The sequence below is a fragment of the Saccopteryx leptura genome, chromosome 3 (genome assembly GCF_036850995.1).
Source record: "Saccopteryx leptura isolate mSacLep1 chromosome 3, mSacLep1_pri_phased_curated, whole genome shotgun sequence".
Classification (NCBI taxonomy): domain Eukaryota; kingdom Metazoa; phylum Chordata; class Mammalia; order Chiroptera; family Emballonuridae; genus Saccopteryx; species Saccopteryx leptura.
This window is the reverse complement of record NC_089505.1, coordinates 83,610,217-83,623,889: the sequence shown is the minus strand read 5'-3', so window position 1 is coordinate 83,623,889 and position 13,673 is coordinate 83,610,217. Positions and strand designations below refer to the sequence as shown.

Genomic DNA, 13,673 nt, shown 5'->3' with positions numbered 1-13,673 from the left:
GGGGGGTATGAGTGTGCAAAGGCCCAAGGGTGAGGGAGCAGGTTTGTTCCTTGAGGGCAATGTCACCAGGAGTCCAGTTGGGTCTCCAACCCTGGACAGAGGCTGCCCAGGTAACCCCCTCCTAGGTAACACACGGTGCAACACTCTATCCATGCGTCTGATACACTCTGTTACCCATCCGAATCCCTCCAGCCTGCTCAGGGCCGGGCCTCCGAGTCCCCCTGCAGTCCCCCATTTGTGCAGGTTCCTGCCGCCGCCTGTTTATAAATTAATTACCCGAAAAGCGGAGGTGGGTCCTGCCCGGGCCGGGTGCCAGCCCGCAGAGCCCAGCCGGCGCGGCCGCCTGCATCGATCCCTGCGGGGCCTCCGCGCCCCCGCGCGCGCCGGCGGCCTAGGTTATTTACAGTCGGCTACACAGCGGGGGCGGCGGCGCAGGCCGTGATTGACAGCCCAGCTCCCGGCGCTGCTCCCCCGCGGCCGGCGCCCCCTCCCCCGCGCAGGCCAGCGGAGCCGGCCCCAGGCAGGGCAGGGAAAGCAATTAAAAAGGAAGATTTTTAAATTATTAACATTTGGTGAATAATTCAGGCTCTCGGTGCCTGACTGCCCTGGGGGACAGTGCCTTGTGTAAGGAGGAGAAATCCTGCCCGCTTCCCCAGCACCCCCTCACCCACCTCCAGCCAGAAAACCCAAACTCCCCCAGACTGGGGACTGAAGTCTGCGAGGTCAGGGTGCCGCTGGGCAGGGTGCCAGAGTGTGACCCTGCGATGGTGGGTGGGATTTCCAAGGGTCCCTGAGAGGTGGTATGGTCAGATGGCCAGAGCCAGAGCACACTGTGGGAAGCAGAGTGGGGCAGGCGCGGCGCCTCCCGCTGCGCTTCTGAGTACCAGTGAGGTCCTGTTGGCCAAATCCCAACTGCTGCCCACCCTGTCTTCTAGTCTCCACCAGTGGAAGTTCTAGGGCAGACTGCATCCCTCCTCTGAGGCCTCCCACAGGGAGACCCAGAGGCTCCCTGGAGGAAGTGCTTGACACTGTGCCACACCCTTGAGTTGGAGTGGGAGAGACTGCAATGTACAGTAGGGTGCAGGACAGCCTGCATGGATGGGCGGGAGCATCAAAACCCCCTCCCTTCCCGCTCAGGCTCACAAGAGACTCTCTCGGGTTCTTCATACTCAGTTTCCTTATCGGTGAAATGACAATGCCTGCCCATGACAACAGGGAGGTGGCCCATCAGGGTGGGAGATGATGGGGGTGGAGTCACAGGGGACTTGATGGGGACCTGCTTTGGGCTAAGGGAGGAAGAGAGGGAGCTTGCTAATGGGGGCTCAGGGGTCGATGGCCCTGCACCCAATTGTCCTCAGGGGCAGGGAGAGCCCAGCACAGGTGGTAAAGGGCACACACCGTGGCTGGGGAGGCCCAGGTGGTAGAGACGCTGTGGATCGTCAAAGGTGCCAGCCTCACTCAGCGCAGACACAAGCCGGCGGTAGTGATCCTCCGGGGCCATGCTGGGTCCCAGCTCTGACAACAACAGAGTCTCTGCTTGGGAGGAGCACATGGGGAGGACTCTTCTTCAGATTCTGTCAATCAGAGAGCCAGGGCCTCTCCTCTTTCAACTGGCTGTTGGGCTGACCCCACCCTTTAGAGAGTCTAAGTTATACCCTGGCCCTCCAGGGACCTGTCCCACCAACCCCACAAAGGGCTCCCACCTTGGGGAGACTTGCTTCGAGCCTTCTTCTCCAAAGGGCAGTCAGTGCTGATGTGGGGGGAGCGGCCCAGCCTCTTGCCCAGCAGATCACCTGGGGAAGGGTAGAGTGAGTCCCAGGCCTTCAGCCAGAGGACAGTCCTAACTCTAGTCTCTGGGGTGTGTGTGTGTGTGTGTGTGTGTGTGTGGATGTGATGGCAGATTTCTGGTAACAGCAGCTTAGGTGGCAACTCAGGACCCCATAGGCACCCCTATTGTCCCCACCCAGCCACACAGCTATCCAGTGCACATTAATGTAGGCCTTCTCAGCACCCTGCCCAAGAGAAGAAAAGGCTCCTGATGTGACTCCCAGGGCAGAACTGAGGACAGACGGTGGAGGGTCCTATGCCAGGGTTTCTCACACTTCCTGCTCAGGGAGGTCTCCGGGCTGTGGGCCCCAGAGCCCCCACTTCAAGGCCCCTGAGGTTGGATGCACTGCCACATTCACTAGTCCTCTGCCCTCCACCCAGGCCACACCCCTTGCTGACCCCAGAAGGCCTGAGCCAACACCCTGACTTGGCCTATCACTCCTTCCTGCCCACCTGCCTGCCAAGCATGCTCTGAGCTCCTGAGGAGGCCCTGAGCAGCCTCACCCTCTGTGCTTAGCACCCCCCCATATACATACACTGGCCAGTTCCACCTTACCCCTCCCCAAAGTTTTTTCTCAGGTTCCACATCCAAACCACACTCATCCATCTCCCTGAGCCAGCCCTCTCCATCCAAGCCCATGGCACCTGGATACCAGGTTCCCTCCTGAGCCTAGGCTGGGGCCCTCTCCATCTCACAAGGCTGTCTGAGAGGTGGGTTGCAAGAGCCATCCCCTCTGTGACCCAGAGCCACCATGACACCTCAGCAAGGGGGCACTGCCACCAGCTTCAGAGCTTAATTCCTTTTCCTTATTCCCTTAATCTGTCATTTTTATCAGCCCAGGAAGTGCAGAACGATCAATCTCCACTTTACAGCTGACAGAATGGTGCTAATAACTTATTGATCTTAGCCACCTTGCTGCCACGGGCCTGGGCCCCTTGGCTCAGCCCAGGCCCTATCCCATCCTTACCTTGGGCTCGGCAGGATGGGGGACAAAACCAGCATGAGGCCCCGAGGAAGTCCAAGTAGTCAGCCTGGTGGCCTCGGGGTCTCAGGCAGAGAGCCGGGCATCCTGCTGTGCCAGGCCTAGGCTGGGTCAACACCCCAACCCACGCACACACACACACCCTTTAAGGTTTAGCAAATAACCCAAGGATATCACCTCCCTGAGATCTGTTTCCCGTTTTTCATAGTGGGAATCCCTCTCCCCCTCCCCATTCCGTAGGGAAGTGTGTGTGTATGTGGGGGGAGATGGCAGTGAAACCCAACGCAGTAGCTGCAGTAAAGTCCTGCCAGGGGGTCTGGGTGACTAGTCCTCAATGAGGGCCACATTCACTCAGGGACACAGCTGGGTAGCCAAAAGCAGACACGTGATCACAAGATGCCGCTCGGACCCCCCTGAACCTCTCACAGTCCGCCCCAACCTTCCTGCTCAAGGGCCAGGGAGGAGCTGGGGCTGTGGGGACAGGATTAACATGTGGCTCCTGGGGAAGAGTAGGTGAAGACAGAGAGATGACCCCATGCCGGGGCCACCAGAACTGAGAGGCAAAGGAGGGCTACAGCCCTGAGGAGGTGGAGACCTTGATGAAACCTGGACCCAGTACACAGGTGGCAAGTGAGACCTGAGCCAAAGGGAGTGAGGGCACCCTGACCCGGCCACGCTGAGGCCCGAGCACAGCCTGTGTGCAGGCAGCTGGGGGAGGGCCTGCTGGCTCAGAATATCTCAATCATTGCGGGGCTCCCGAGGCTGGAGGCTCCACCCGATCGATGGTGCAATTAGATTTTATCAGCCGCCTGCTCGGCTGCCTCCAACAAGGCTCCAGAAGCAGCCTCCCACCCTCACCCACAAGGGCCTTCTTAGGCACGTGCATGCCTAGGGGCACTAATGGGATGCTTAGGAGGCCTAGGATGATGACCATGCCTGCCCAGCCTTACCGCAGCCACTGCCAAAAACTTCCCTGCCCAGGGCTCATAGGACAGCAAAGGGCCGCTGCTGTCACCTACCCCTCCAAGGTGACCCCAGAGCTCCTGGGCCAGCACCTTCCTGCACACCCATTTGAAGGTCCAGGCCCTAGATGCCTTTCTCTCAGCAATTGACCCCTTCCCTCTTGGGACCCCATTCCTCCGTGCGGTTGGTGGGTGCTCCGTGCATGTCACTCTCAGCCTCTGTGAGCCCTGCACCTCCCTGACGGTCCTGCCTCTGCATGCCCCCGTGAGCAGAGAGTGACAGTGGCCTCGGCCACTCCAAGCCCACCCCAGCAGCAGCCACTGTGGAGCCACTGCCTCCGCCCCCTGTCTGCCCTGCTGGCTGGGATTAACACAATTACCATCACATGGAGCCCCGGGGGACAGCCGGCCTTGCCACCTCCCGCCTCCTCCTCTGGCCTCCCTGGCTGCCTGCCAAGGCTGCTGGGGTGGCGGTATCCAGAGCCACTGAGCAGAGACACTGGGAGGGCGTGGGCCTGGGCTGCCCCCAGTCTGAGTTGCTGCGACCCTGGCACCCCGGGGTTCCTCACCTGAGCCTCCCAGGCCTATCTCCACGCTGCCTCTCTGGAATTCACAGCGGCTCTGATGCTCGGGCATAACGAGGTGGCTGCTGCGATGCAGGCTGGAGATGAGGGTGGGCAGGTCGCTGTCCTGGCTGCAGCAAGGCAAGATGGGAGGTGGGACCCCGTGAGGCTAGGTGCACAGGGAATGCCAGACCGAGCTTGAGTGTGGGCATGTATGGCACCAGGGGGACAGCATCAGAGTGTGGCCCTCCCTTGTGCACACTGCCAAGTATGGCTGTGACATCACTTGTGTGAGCTTCACCATAGCAGGCCCCACCCAGGACAGCTAGCCCCCGTCTGGTCTGCTGGACATGGAGACTTGCCCTCAGACCCCACTGCAGCTCGTGGGAGGGTCTGTGCGGAGCTGGACCAGCCCAGCCTTGCTAAGCTCTCTCCTGAGTGACCAGCGACTGTGTCCCTGGCCCCAGCTGGGAGGGCAGCGGGGCACCCACCAGGCGCTGTGCTTGCCCCTGAGGAGCTCAGAGAGGACACACTGTCACACGTGTGCAGCACTTGCTGCTACGCCGGCTGCTTCAGTGAGCATGTGGCCCACACTATTTCAGCTAAAACTACAATGGGCCATGGAACCCCTGTTTCTTCAAATAAGGAAACCAAAAGTCAGACCAAAGTCCAGCAGCCAAGGAGACTCATGTTCATGACACACACGGGCACATGCACTCACAGGGGCTGCTGTCCTGCAGACACACAGACAGACATGGACACTATGGAAGCCCAATCACATCAAGGCTCCCAGGAGGACCTTGGCCAGGCCTGGGGGTGGGGGGCTTGGGGTAAAATGTGTTAACTCTTTCGTTCCCTCATTTTTGTTCTTGCTCTACTAAATCAGTTCAACCCTACATCACAGAACCCCAGAGAAAAAGGGAGTGAGAAAATCCCAGTGCAATACCCAGTCAGTCAGCACAGAGAAAGGTCACCTGTCACCTCGCAGACGCAGCCTGAAACTGGAGGAAGTCAGGACAGGACAGAGAAGTGGGGGTGGGGGTGCAGGCGGAACCCTCTCCCCACTAGCACCCTTGCTCCCTGGCCCACCTGTAACAGAGCAGCCTCCCAGCTGGGCAACTGCAGGGGGACCTCCACGGAGTGACCTGGAACCGACCCTAAACCTCATTAAATAGCCCCCACCCCCTGGCCTGGGCAGCTGGAGCAGGCTAATCCAGGGCTGGCCCCTAAGCAGATCAGTTTCAGCACCAAAGACGCCAGGACCCGGCCACCCTCCCCTCCCTACCCTACCCCTCCCTAGGACAAGGTGCCCCCCCATGCAGTCAGGAGGGCAGGTGGGGTGGGAGCAGGTACTTTAGGGACTAATTGGCAAGCAATCCACCCTGTCTCTCGTCCTTATCAACTTGGGGGGGGGGGTTGGTGGACAGAGAGACAGCTGCTGTCTGAGCACTAGGGAGGGGCTGGGACCTCGAGTTGGGCCAACACTGCTCAGAGCTCTCCCTTGGGGGGTTCCCTTCTGGGTCTAGAGGGCTCCTGCAGGTGACTGAGCTGGTGAGGACAGGCACCATCCATTTTCATCAGCTCTTTCATGCAGTGGACGGTCATTGGGCACTCAGGGGTGCTGTGGCCCATTGGGGATGACTCCCAGTGGGAACCAGGACACCCCGTTCTCTGCCTTTGGGGCTTGTCCCAAAATAGCCTGTCCTTGCCCTAAAAAACCTGTTCTGGTCAATCACTGAGCAAATTATGCCCTGTAAAAACCACAAAGAAACTGCACACACGAGACTGACAGGCATGAACTCTGCACGTGGCATCCCAGCACAGGGTTCTTGAAGCATGAACACTCTCCCGCACTGGGAAGGCGGCTCTGTGGGCGGGGCCAAGTGCAGGAGGTATGCCGGAAGGCTAGAGGAAGGAGGACCTCTCAGACCACAAGCCTCCCTTAGGGGCCCCGGGCCCCTCCAGGCTCCCTCAGCACCATCACGTTGTCCAGTCCTTTCCCATCAGCTCAGGGACTTCGACAGGGCAGGGACTATGATTGCCAGCTGCCAGTGCCACCAGCCCACTACAGGGTCAGACAAACAGGGATGAACAGACAGAAAATGGACAGACAAGTAAAGATGGATGATGGAGTCAGTCAAACAGACAAATGAAGGACAGACAGATGGAGAGAGGGCGATGATGGCAGACAGACAGGCATGACTAGACAGATGGACAGACCCTGAAGAACAGACAGGAGACTAGAGAGAGAAGCACAGATGGACAGGGCCAAAAATGAGCCACGGAGACAAAGACAGAACAGGTGAGGCAGCTGGGCTGGGTGCCTCCTCTGGCCAGAGGCTGGGCCTGCATGGGGGGGGGGGGCAGATGGATCCCCCATCTCCCCTCTGGTAAAATCCAGGAAATCATCATAACTGCCTCTAGGGCCTGGGTCTGGACTCCCAAGACCCTCTCCCATATCCCAAAGCCAAGTGAGAGGAAGGAGGCTGCAGGCAGAGTCGGTCCCAGAGAGGAGGACCAGCCCCTGGGTTCCTTTGCTGACAGTTATCCTGTCGCTTCCCAAGTACAAGCTTCATAAAATATCACCAATGTTCCTGATGGTTCATAAAAACGATCAGTTAAGCGGACAACTTTAAAATGAGGTTAGAAATAAGTTTGAAGATGTTTTCATTGTAATTGAGCTCCAGGATCAGACCTTCTCAGAGACATACACAGTCACACATCTGGTACAGAGCCAGGCTGGGATTGAGGAGGACCAGCTCCCACCTGGGCTCAAGCCAGAGCCGGATGTCCACTGCCCGCTGGCCCTTCCTACAGCCTCTGCAGGAGCCTGGGGTAAGACCTGATCCTGCTGACCAGAAACCATTGACCCTCTGGAACTGGAAACCTGGGTCTCCCCAATGCCCCCAGCCTCCTCTCAGGTACCCTCATTGTTATCTCTCTCCATCCTGTTTCTACAGTTTCTAAATTACCATGGACTCAGCAAAGCTCCAACCTGCTGGTCACTCCTGCTCCAGAACTTTTGGTGGGTCCACGCTACCCGGAGGACAATACCCCAAGAGGCCCATTATCCAAAGTCCTTTAGTGTCCAACTGAACCGGACGTGTGGGCTTCCCCCTTCCCCTCCCATCCCATATCATCTCTCTGTATCTTTCAGGTATCTGTCCCCTTTCTCTAGTGAACTGTTATGCACCCCCCAACATCCCACTCACCCAGCCCCGTTCTTACCTCCTGGTGGGTCTCTGGGATGGTGGGAGGGGGAGGTCATGGCCTCATCTTTGGACAGATGGGGTCAAATGGCCAGTCCCTTGTGGGAGGGGTAGTGTACTCTGGCTTCAGGGTTGAGCTGCCCAGAATGCACACCTGCGCTGCTGCCAAGGCCCAGGGACAAGTTGACAGACAGACAGATGGACCACAGATGAAGGAGGGGAGGAAGGGCAGGAGGCCAGAGATATTTAGAAGCAGATGTGCAATGTGGGGGGGGGGGAGATTGGCTCAGGACCGGACCCCACCTGCAGGACGTCTCGCGGAAAGAGATGTTCACATCCCAGTGCGTGTGGACTCTGAAGGAAATAAGCAGAGAGTCAGCATGGCCTCCAGGACGAGGCACCTGGGCAGCAGGGCGTGTGTGTGGCATGCCCCTCATCTGCCCCAGAGCACTGGCCAGGAAGAAACCGGGCTGGCTCAGACCTGTCTCCGGTGCCATCTGGTACCAGTTCAACTGCCAGTGCAGCCATCAGGACAGGCCCTCAGGCCTGCAGCCAGCTCCTGGCCTCACCAGACAAAAGAATTGGGAAGCATCAAGCTAAGGTCACCATTTCTCTGCTGAAGGCTTGGAGAAGTCCCCATGTTTTTCTGGGGAGAAGGCTGCAGCTTCCTCTGCCTGCCACTCACGTGACCAAACCCAAATTCCTAGTGCCTAGAGTTGTCCCAGCTGGGCTGGAACCAGGCCAAGGAGTGAGCCCTGCGACTGCCTCTGGTACCAGTGGGTGGGTGTCAGCCCAGGTATAGTGTCTCCTGCTCCCAGCTGTTGCCAGCTGGCCTCCCAAAGTGACCACTGCACAGCAGAGGTAGGAATGCCAGGACAAGAAGTCAGGCATGGCAATAGCTCTGCCCGATGCCCATGCCCTCCACCATGGCAGCAGGGAACGTGGGCTCAAGTGTGGGCTCTGCCTGAGCTCTATCTCCCTGCTCGCTGCCTCTGGTTAGTTGTGGCTTCTGCCGACCCTGGAGCCTGTCCTAGGAGCTGGAGGCCTCTCCACTCTTGGCAAGAGCAGGGGGGAACATGGGCTGGTGACCGGGCCCTGGTTCTCGGGAGAAGTACCTTCTCTTCATGATACGGATGTGTGGGTCGTCCTCCTGCTTCAAGACCGGCTGCTGCCCACAGGCCGGTCCACTCCCATCACTGTCGCCATCACTGGCTGAGAAGTTGGGGGTTAGTTCTTTCTTCAGCACTCGAGCAGGGGGCAGAGCAACTGTCCTCTTGTCTGCCAGTCGCCCCCGGTTCTGCGCAGAGCGAGAGAAGAACAAGATTTTAGGTACCTCAGTTTCTGGGTGGCTTACACCCCAGGTTCGACCCCCAAGCAGGCCCAGGTGACAGAAGCCTTGCTGAGGTCAAATAGGTAGTCACCAGCCTGCTTTTTGCTGCTCTTGCCAAGAGTAGAGGCTCCAGCGTTGGCAGAAGCCACAACTAACCAGAGGCAAAGAGCAGGGAGGCAGGCCCCAGGCAGAGCCCCTCCACAGACTGGCCTTCCACTCTGGACAGAGCTGAGGCTCAGGGTGTGGGCCATGGCCAGACTGCTCTGGGCACTGCTTTGTCCAGACTCCACACTCCGGCCCAGCCATCCACAGCCATCAGCCTGAATGAATGTGGGGATACCACCTGGTAGCAGGCCCAACTTCCTCAGCTCCTCGGAGCCCAGCAGGGCCGTCTGTCTGTACCACATAGTCCATCTGTGTCCTCTCATTCCTTCAACATGCAGTGCTCTCCATTGCCCATGTCTGCCTGGCAACCTTACTCGGACTCTGTGAACTCCCTACTGAGACCAAGCCATGCAGAACCCAGGTCCCTGGGGGTCTGAAGCCTAAGGCCTGAGGCCTGAGCCTGTTGGTCCCTTGCAAATTGCAGGCCTGGGGTTGACAGGTCACATGGCCAGGAACCCTGACCAGCCCAGGAGCCCTGAGAGATCCAGTTTCCAACAAGGCCCACTTCCCTGACCTCTGCTCCCACCATGACGGGACAGGGGTCATGGGCATGGAGCTGCAGAAGCAAAGGACACTTCACACAGACTCGTGCATACTCAGAGCTCTCTCTCTCTCTCTCTCTCTCTCACACACACACACACACACACACACACACACACACAGAGGTAAATTTCCTACACACCATGGCATCATCCAATGTGACCCCCCCCCCCCGGGGGAAGAAGAAAAATTAAGTGATTTTTTTCTGGTGCACAAGGAGCTTTTCCTTATTTAATAACAGGTTACTGGCTCTGGGAGGTGGCAGGGGCCTTGAGATTATCTAATACTCTTTCATCTTTTTAGTCCCCAGGGCCTCCTTTGACCCCCCCCCCTTCCTTCTGTTGCCAGGACGAGTCCCCCTGCCCCAGCTTGAGAAGCGAAGTGTCAAGGAGGGCTTTAGACCTTCTTGGATAAATGTCATCCTGGACCTAAAGGGCAGCTATGCAGCCATCATAGTCCTGTCCTCTAGAGTAAAGGCTCTGTTCAGACCCAGACCACTGTCACCTCCAGACACAAAGCCCCCCCCCCACTCCTGAAGCCCTGGTCTCCTCTATGCCTGCCCTCGGGAGTCTACCCCGTACACCCGGCTGCAAGTGACCACCGTCTGTTCCCACACCTCTTCATGCCAGCTCGTGGGCTCGGGAGAGTGTTTGGAACAGCCTTTGTCCTATCTGGAATGCATTCTGCTGGGAAGTCCCACTCAACTCTGCCCTTTTCTAGCCTGCTGTAGCCCAGGTACCAGGACCACCTCTTTTGCTTTTCTGCTCAAGTTAAACTCACTTAAGAAGGAAAGGAAATGCATTGCTCTCTGCTTCTCAATCCATAATACAGAGAGGAGGAGAGGGAAGTGGTGGCAATTAAGACTGTTGCTTGAGAGGGTGCAGAAGTGGAGGGACGTGAGCACATGGCTGAGTCCCCCTTCCATACTCAGCTTGTGTGTCTGACCTTGTGTCTGTCTTCACAGGTGTGTGTGGCTTCCCAGTTTGCCCAGGTTACCTGTCACCAGGGCCCAAGAGGAATCCAGGACACCCCCTCCCAGCCCTACTGCTGCTCCAAAGAAAAGAAGCCTAAAGTGAAGGCCAGGGACTCTGGGCCCTTTCAGGCAGATGTATCCACCTTTGCTTCTCCCACCCCTTCCTGTGAGAGGGGGCTGCTGAGTGGTGCCACTTAAAGCAGCACAATCCACCCAACATGCAATCATGGCTCTGTCTCTCCCCAGGGGGCTCAAAATCAGTCCCTCTCAAGATGCAGTTTCCTTTTCAGATCAATCCTCCATCCATTGCCGCCTGGAGGACTTGTGCTGGGGCAGGCAGTGCTTGGAGGAAGGCACAGCACCCATTATTTCTGCTCCCCTAGGACGCGAGAATCTCAGTGGATATCTACACTGCGCAAGGAACCTCACACCAGCCTCCAACCAGCCTCAGCAGGTGAGCCACGCAGTCAGGAACTGGGACTGCGTCTGGATACCAAAGGCCCACACAGCACAGATGCTGCCCCAGATAGTCCTTCACATCCAGGGTCTTGTTTGGCAGGGCTCCAGCCTAGGGGTACCAGTGAGGGCACGTCACTCACATCTAAGCCTAAATCCACTAGGGAAGACACATTGGGGTCAGCCAACACTGTCAATGAGTACTACACTAGGTACCATTGGCCCCTCTCAAGCTGGGCCAGATGACATGGTGACTCCCCCAGATTGGTGACAGGCAGAGTCCCTAGGCCAGTTGGAAGACACTCTCCAGGGAGGAAACTTCACACTCTGGGTTACTCCCAGAACTTCAGGAGATGCAGCTCCCAAGCTCCCAAGGAAAAGCTTCAGGATAGGCAAAATTCAGAGGGGTAGGGGCTCCAGGTGCCAAAGGATTCCCACCCGAAACAAAGTTGCCCCTATTCGCTCTTGGGGCCCCTCCTGCACACTTGCAGAGTTGAGGTTAGGATTCTGGATCCCAGAAAATATGTACACGCTTCACAGGGGAGAAAGAAGACCCCAAAGCCCAGCTTTTCCCCACATCTCACCACCGGGGAGGATATTCGACAGCCCGGACAGTCGCAGATCGGAGGGTGCACCTGTAGAATCCCCTTGGACATAAGCGTCTTCAGACTTTTCCCTGCGAGGAGAGCGAGGCCGGACCGGTGAAGGAGTGGGCGGCACTGGGGCACACTTCCGGGGGGGCAGTCAGCACCAAGGCCGGGACCCCTCCTGGCGCGAGAATGAACACCCACCCCAGTCCAACTTCCGAACCTGCCACCCAGTCCTGCTTCCCACCCCACCCTCGCGGACCCCGCGGGGATCTGCAGAGCTCAGAAACTGACGATCACGGCAAGCGCCATCCCCTGACCAAGGGCGGCCTCCTCCTCCTTCGTGTGCCCTCCTCCCATGCTCCACCCTCTCCAAGCCGGTCCGCGGAAACCCCGAGAAGGGCCGAGGAAGGTCGAGTCCGGGGGCAGGTGAGCCACGCAGTCAGGAACTGGGACTGCATTTGACCCCGCAGCAGAAAGAGGGCGTCCAGTGCGGAGCCGCGAACCCCGAGGTCGAACGCTACTGGGTCCCTAACTTTTTAACTCCTCACAACCCCGCTCACCGCGCTTCTCCCGCTTGCCAGCTCCGGCTCCCGCCCGTCGCGCCCTTGGAGCCAGACTCCTGCAGGAGCCCAACAGACTGCTCCCAGCTCTGCCGCCGCTCCTCCTCCGCGCGCGCCGCCGCCCTAGCGCGCGGCCCCGCGGCCCCCACCTGCCTGCACCACCCCTACCTTTTGCCTTTCTATCCAGCAGCGCGCACCCGCACCCTGGCCGCACTTATGTCCCTGCACTCCCACCAGAACCCGTGGCTCCGTGTCCCGGGGTCCGGGTGAGGGAGAGTGTCCAGCCCAGCCGGCCTCCCGCCTGCTCTCCCGAGTTCCCGTAAACTTCCCCTGCTCCTCGAGGCCAAGGAATCCAGCAAAGACCTTCGGAGCGGAGGGAGCGGGTGGCTAGTGCGCAGCAGGGAGCCCAGGGCAGCGCAGCCGGAGCTGGGAGAATGGTGGAGGCCGAGGGCGCTCCGCCCGAGTCCACTAAGGATACTGCTGCGCTGGGGAGCGGGGGGTAGTGTCCCTGAGGCAGCCCCGGAGTCACAGCGCCCTCTCTGGGCGGTGATGGAGTTTCCCAGATGGCTGAATGAGTGGGGTCGGGACCCACGGGTCCTCGGGGAGCGGAGGGGAGGGACCGTAGCGGCCCGCGCCCCCAACGCGGGCGCACCTTTGTGGCGGATGCTGCGCTTCCAGTCCTTGGCGGTCTCGCGGCCGCTGACGAACTGGAACTCGTTGGGTGTGAGCCACTCGCCGCGGTGGCGGATGGACGGACCCTTGCTGCCCTGGCAGAGTTTGCGCACGTAGAGCAGCGCGCGGTTGGCGCCGCACTCCACCTCGATGCAAGGCTCGCCGTTGTCCAGCAGCGGCTGGAAATCCGGTGCCGCGGCCGCAGTGGCCGAGAAGCGCTCGAGGGCCAGAGGGTCCCGGGGCAGGTGGAGGTGTGGGGCCTCGTGCAGGCTCAGGTAGGCACGCGGGGCGCGGAGCGGCGGAGCCAACAGCGCCTCGTAGCCGGCGGTAGCGGCGGGTAGTGAGGCAGCCGGGGGTAGGGCGGCCACGGCAGGCAGTGGCGCCAGATAGCCGGGCAGCGGCGGCAGTGGCAGTGCCGCCAGGGTCGGATGGAAGGTGGCCAGAGCCAGGGCCAGGTCTTCGCGGCCAGGGAGTTCCTTCTTGATCGCCGGCATGGCGGGCCAGTGGTTCTGCAGGCCGGCTCCTAGCCGGAGGCTCAACTTGTTCCCGGGCTGGAGTTGGATCTTGAAGGCAGGGGGCCCGGGAGGCGCCTGACCGCGTGCCTGCTCTACTCGCTACTGCGCCCCGGCGCCGAGCTGACCGCCGGGCCACCTCGGACCGCTGCCCGGCGGGCTAGTAGGGCCTCGGCTGCCCGAGACATGGTGCTGCTGGAGATGTTATCGATCCCGGGCAGACGTCCCGAGCACCGTAGCTCCAGATTCTTGGGGCTCCACGGGGCGCTGGGCCACCTGCGCCCGGACCCCCTTGGGCGACCCCGCCCCCCCCGTTCGGTAGTCTGCGGAC

At 59.7% G+C, this 13,673-nt stretch overlaps 1 protein-coding gene across 4 annotated transcripts in view; it reads right to left on the bottom strand.

The window, feature by feature from the left end:
- The window catches only part of SAMD11 (sterile alpha motif domain containing 11), a 17,863-nt gene extending 4,190 nt beyond the window's left edge, over nucleotides 1-13,673 (bottom strand). For 2 of the 4 annotated variants that reach the window (XM_066374735.1, XM_066374736.1), the window contains exons 1-7: nucleotides 12,811-13,673; nucleotides 11,593-11,684; nucleotides 8,660-8,841; nucleotides 7,848-7,898; nucleotides 4,342-4,466; nucleotides 1,704-1,793; nucleotides 1,399-1,533 (exon numbers count right to left, since the gene is read on the bottom strand). In XM_066374735.1, coding sequence (XP_066230832.1) covers nucleotides 1,399-1,533; nucleotides 1,704-1,793; nucleotides 4,342-4,466; nucleotides 7,848-7,898; nucleotides 8,660-8,841; nucleotides 11,593-11,684; nucleotides 12,811-13,324 — 1,189 coding nt within the window. In that variant the 5' untranslated portion in view covers nucleotides 13,325-13,673. The remainder of the gene's footprint in view (nucleotides 1-1,398; nucleotides 1,534-1,703; nucleotides 1,794-4,341; nucleotides 4,467-7,847; nucleotides 7,899-8,659; nucleotides 8,842-11,592; nucleotides 11,685-12,810) is intronic. The other 2 variants (XM_066374734.1, XM_066374737.1) reach the window with 1 other exon arrangement.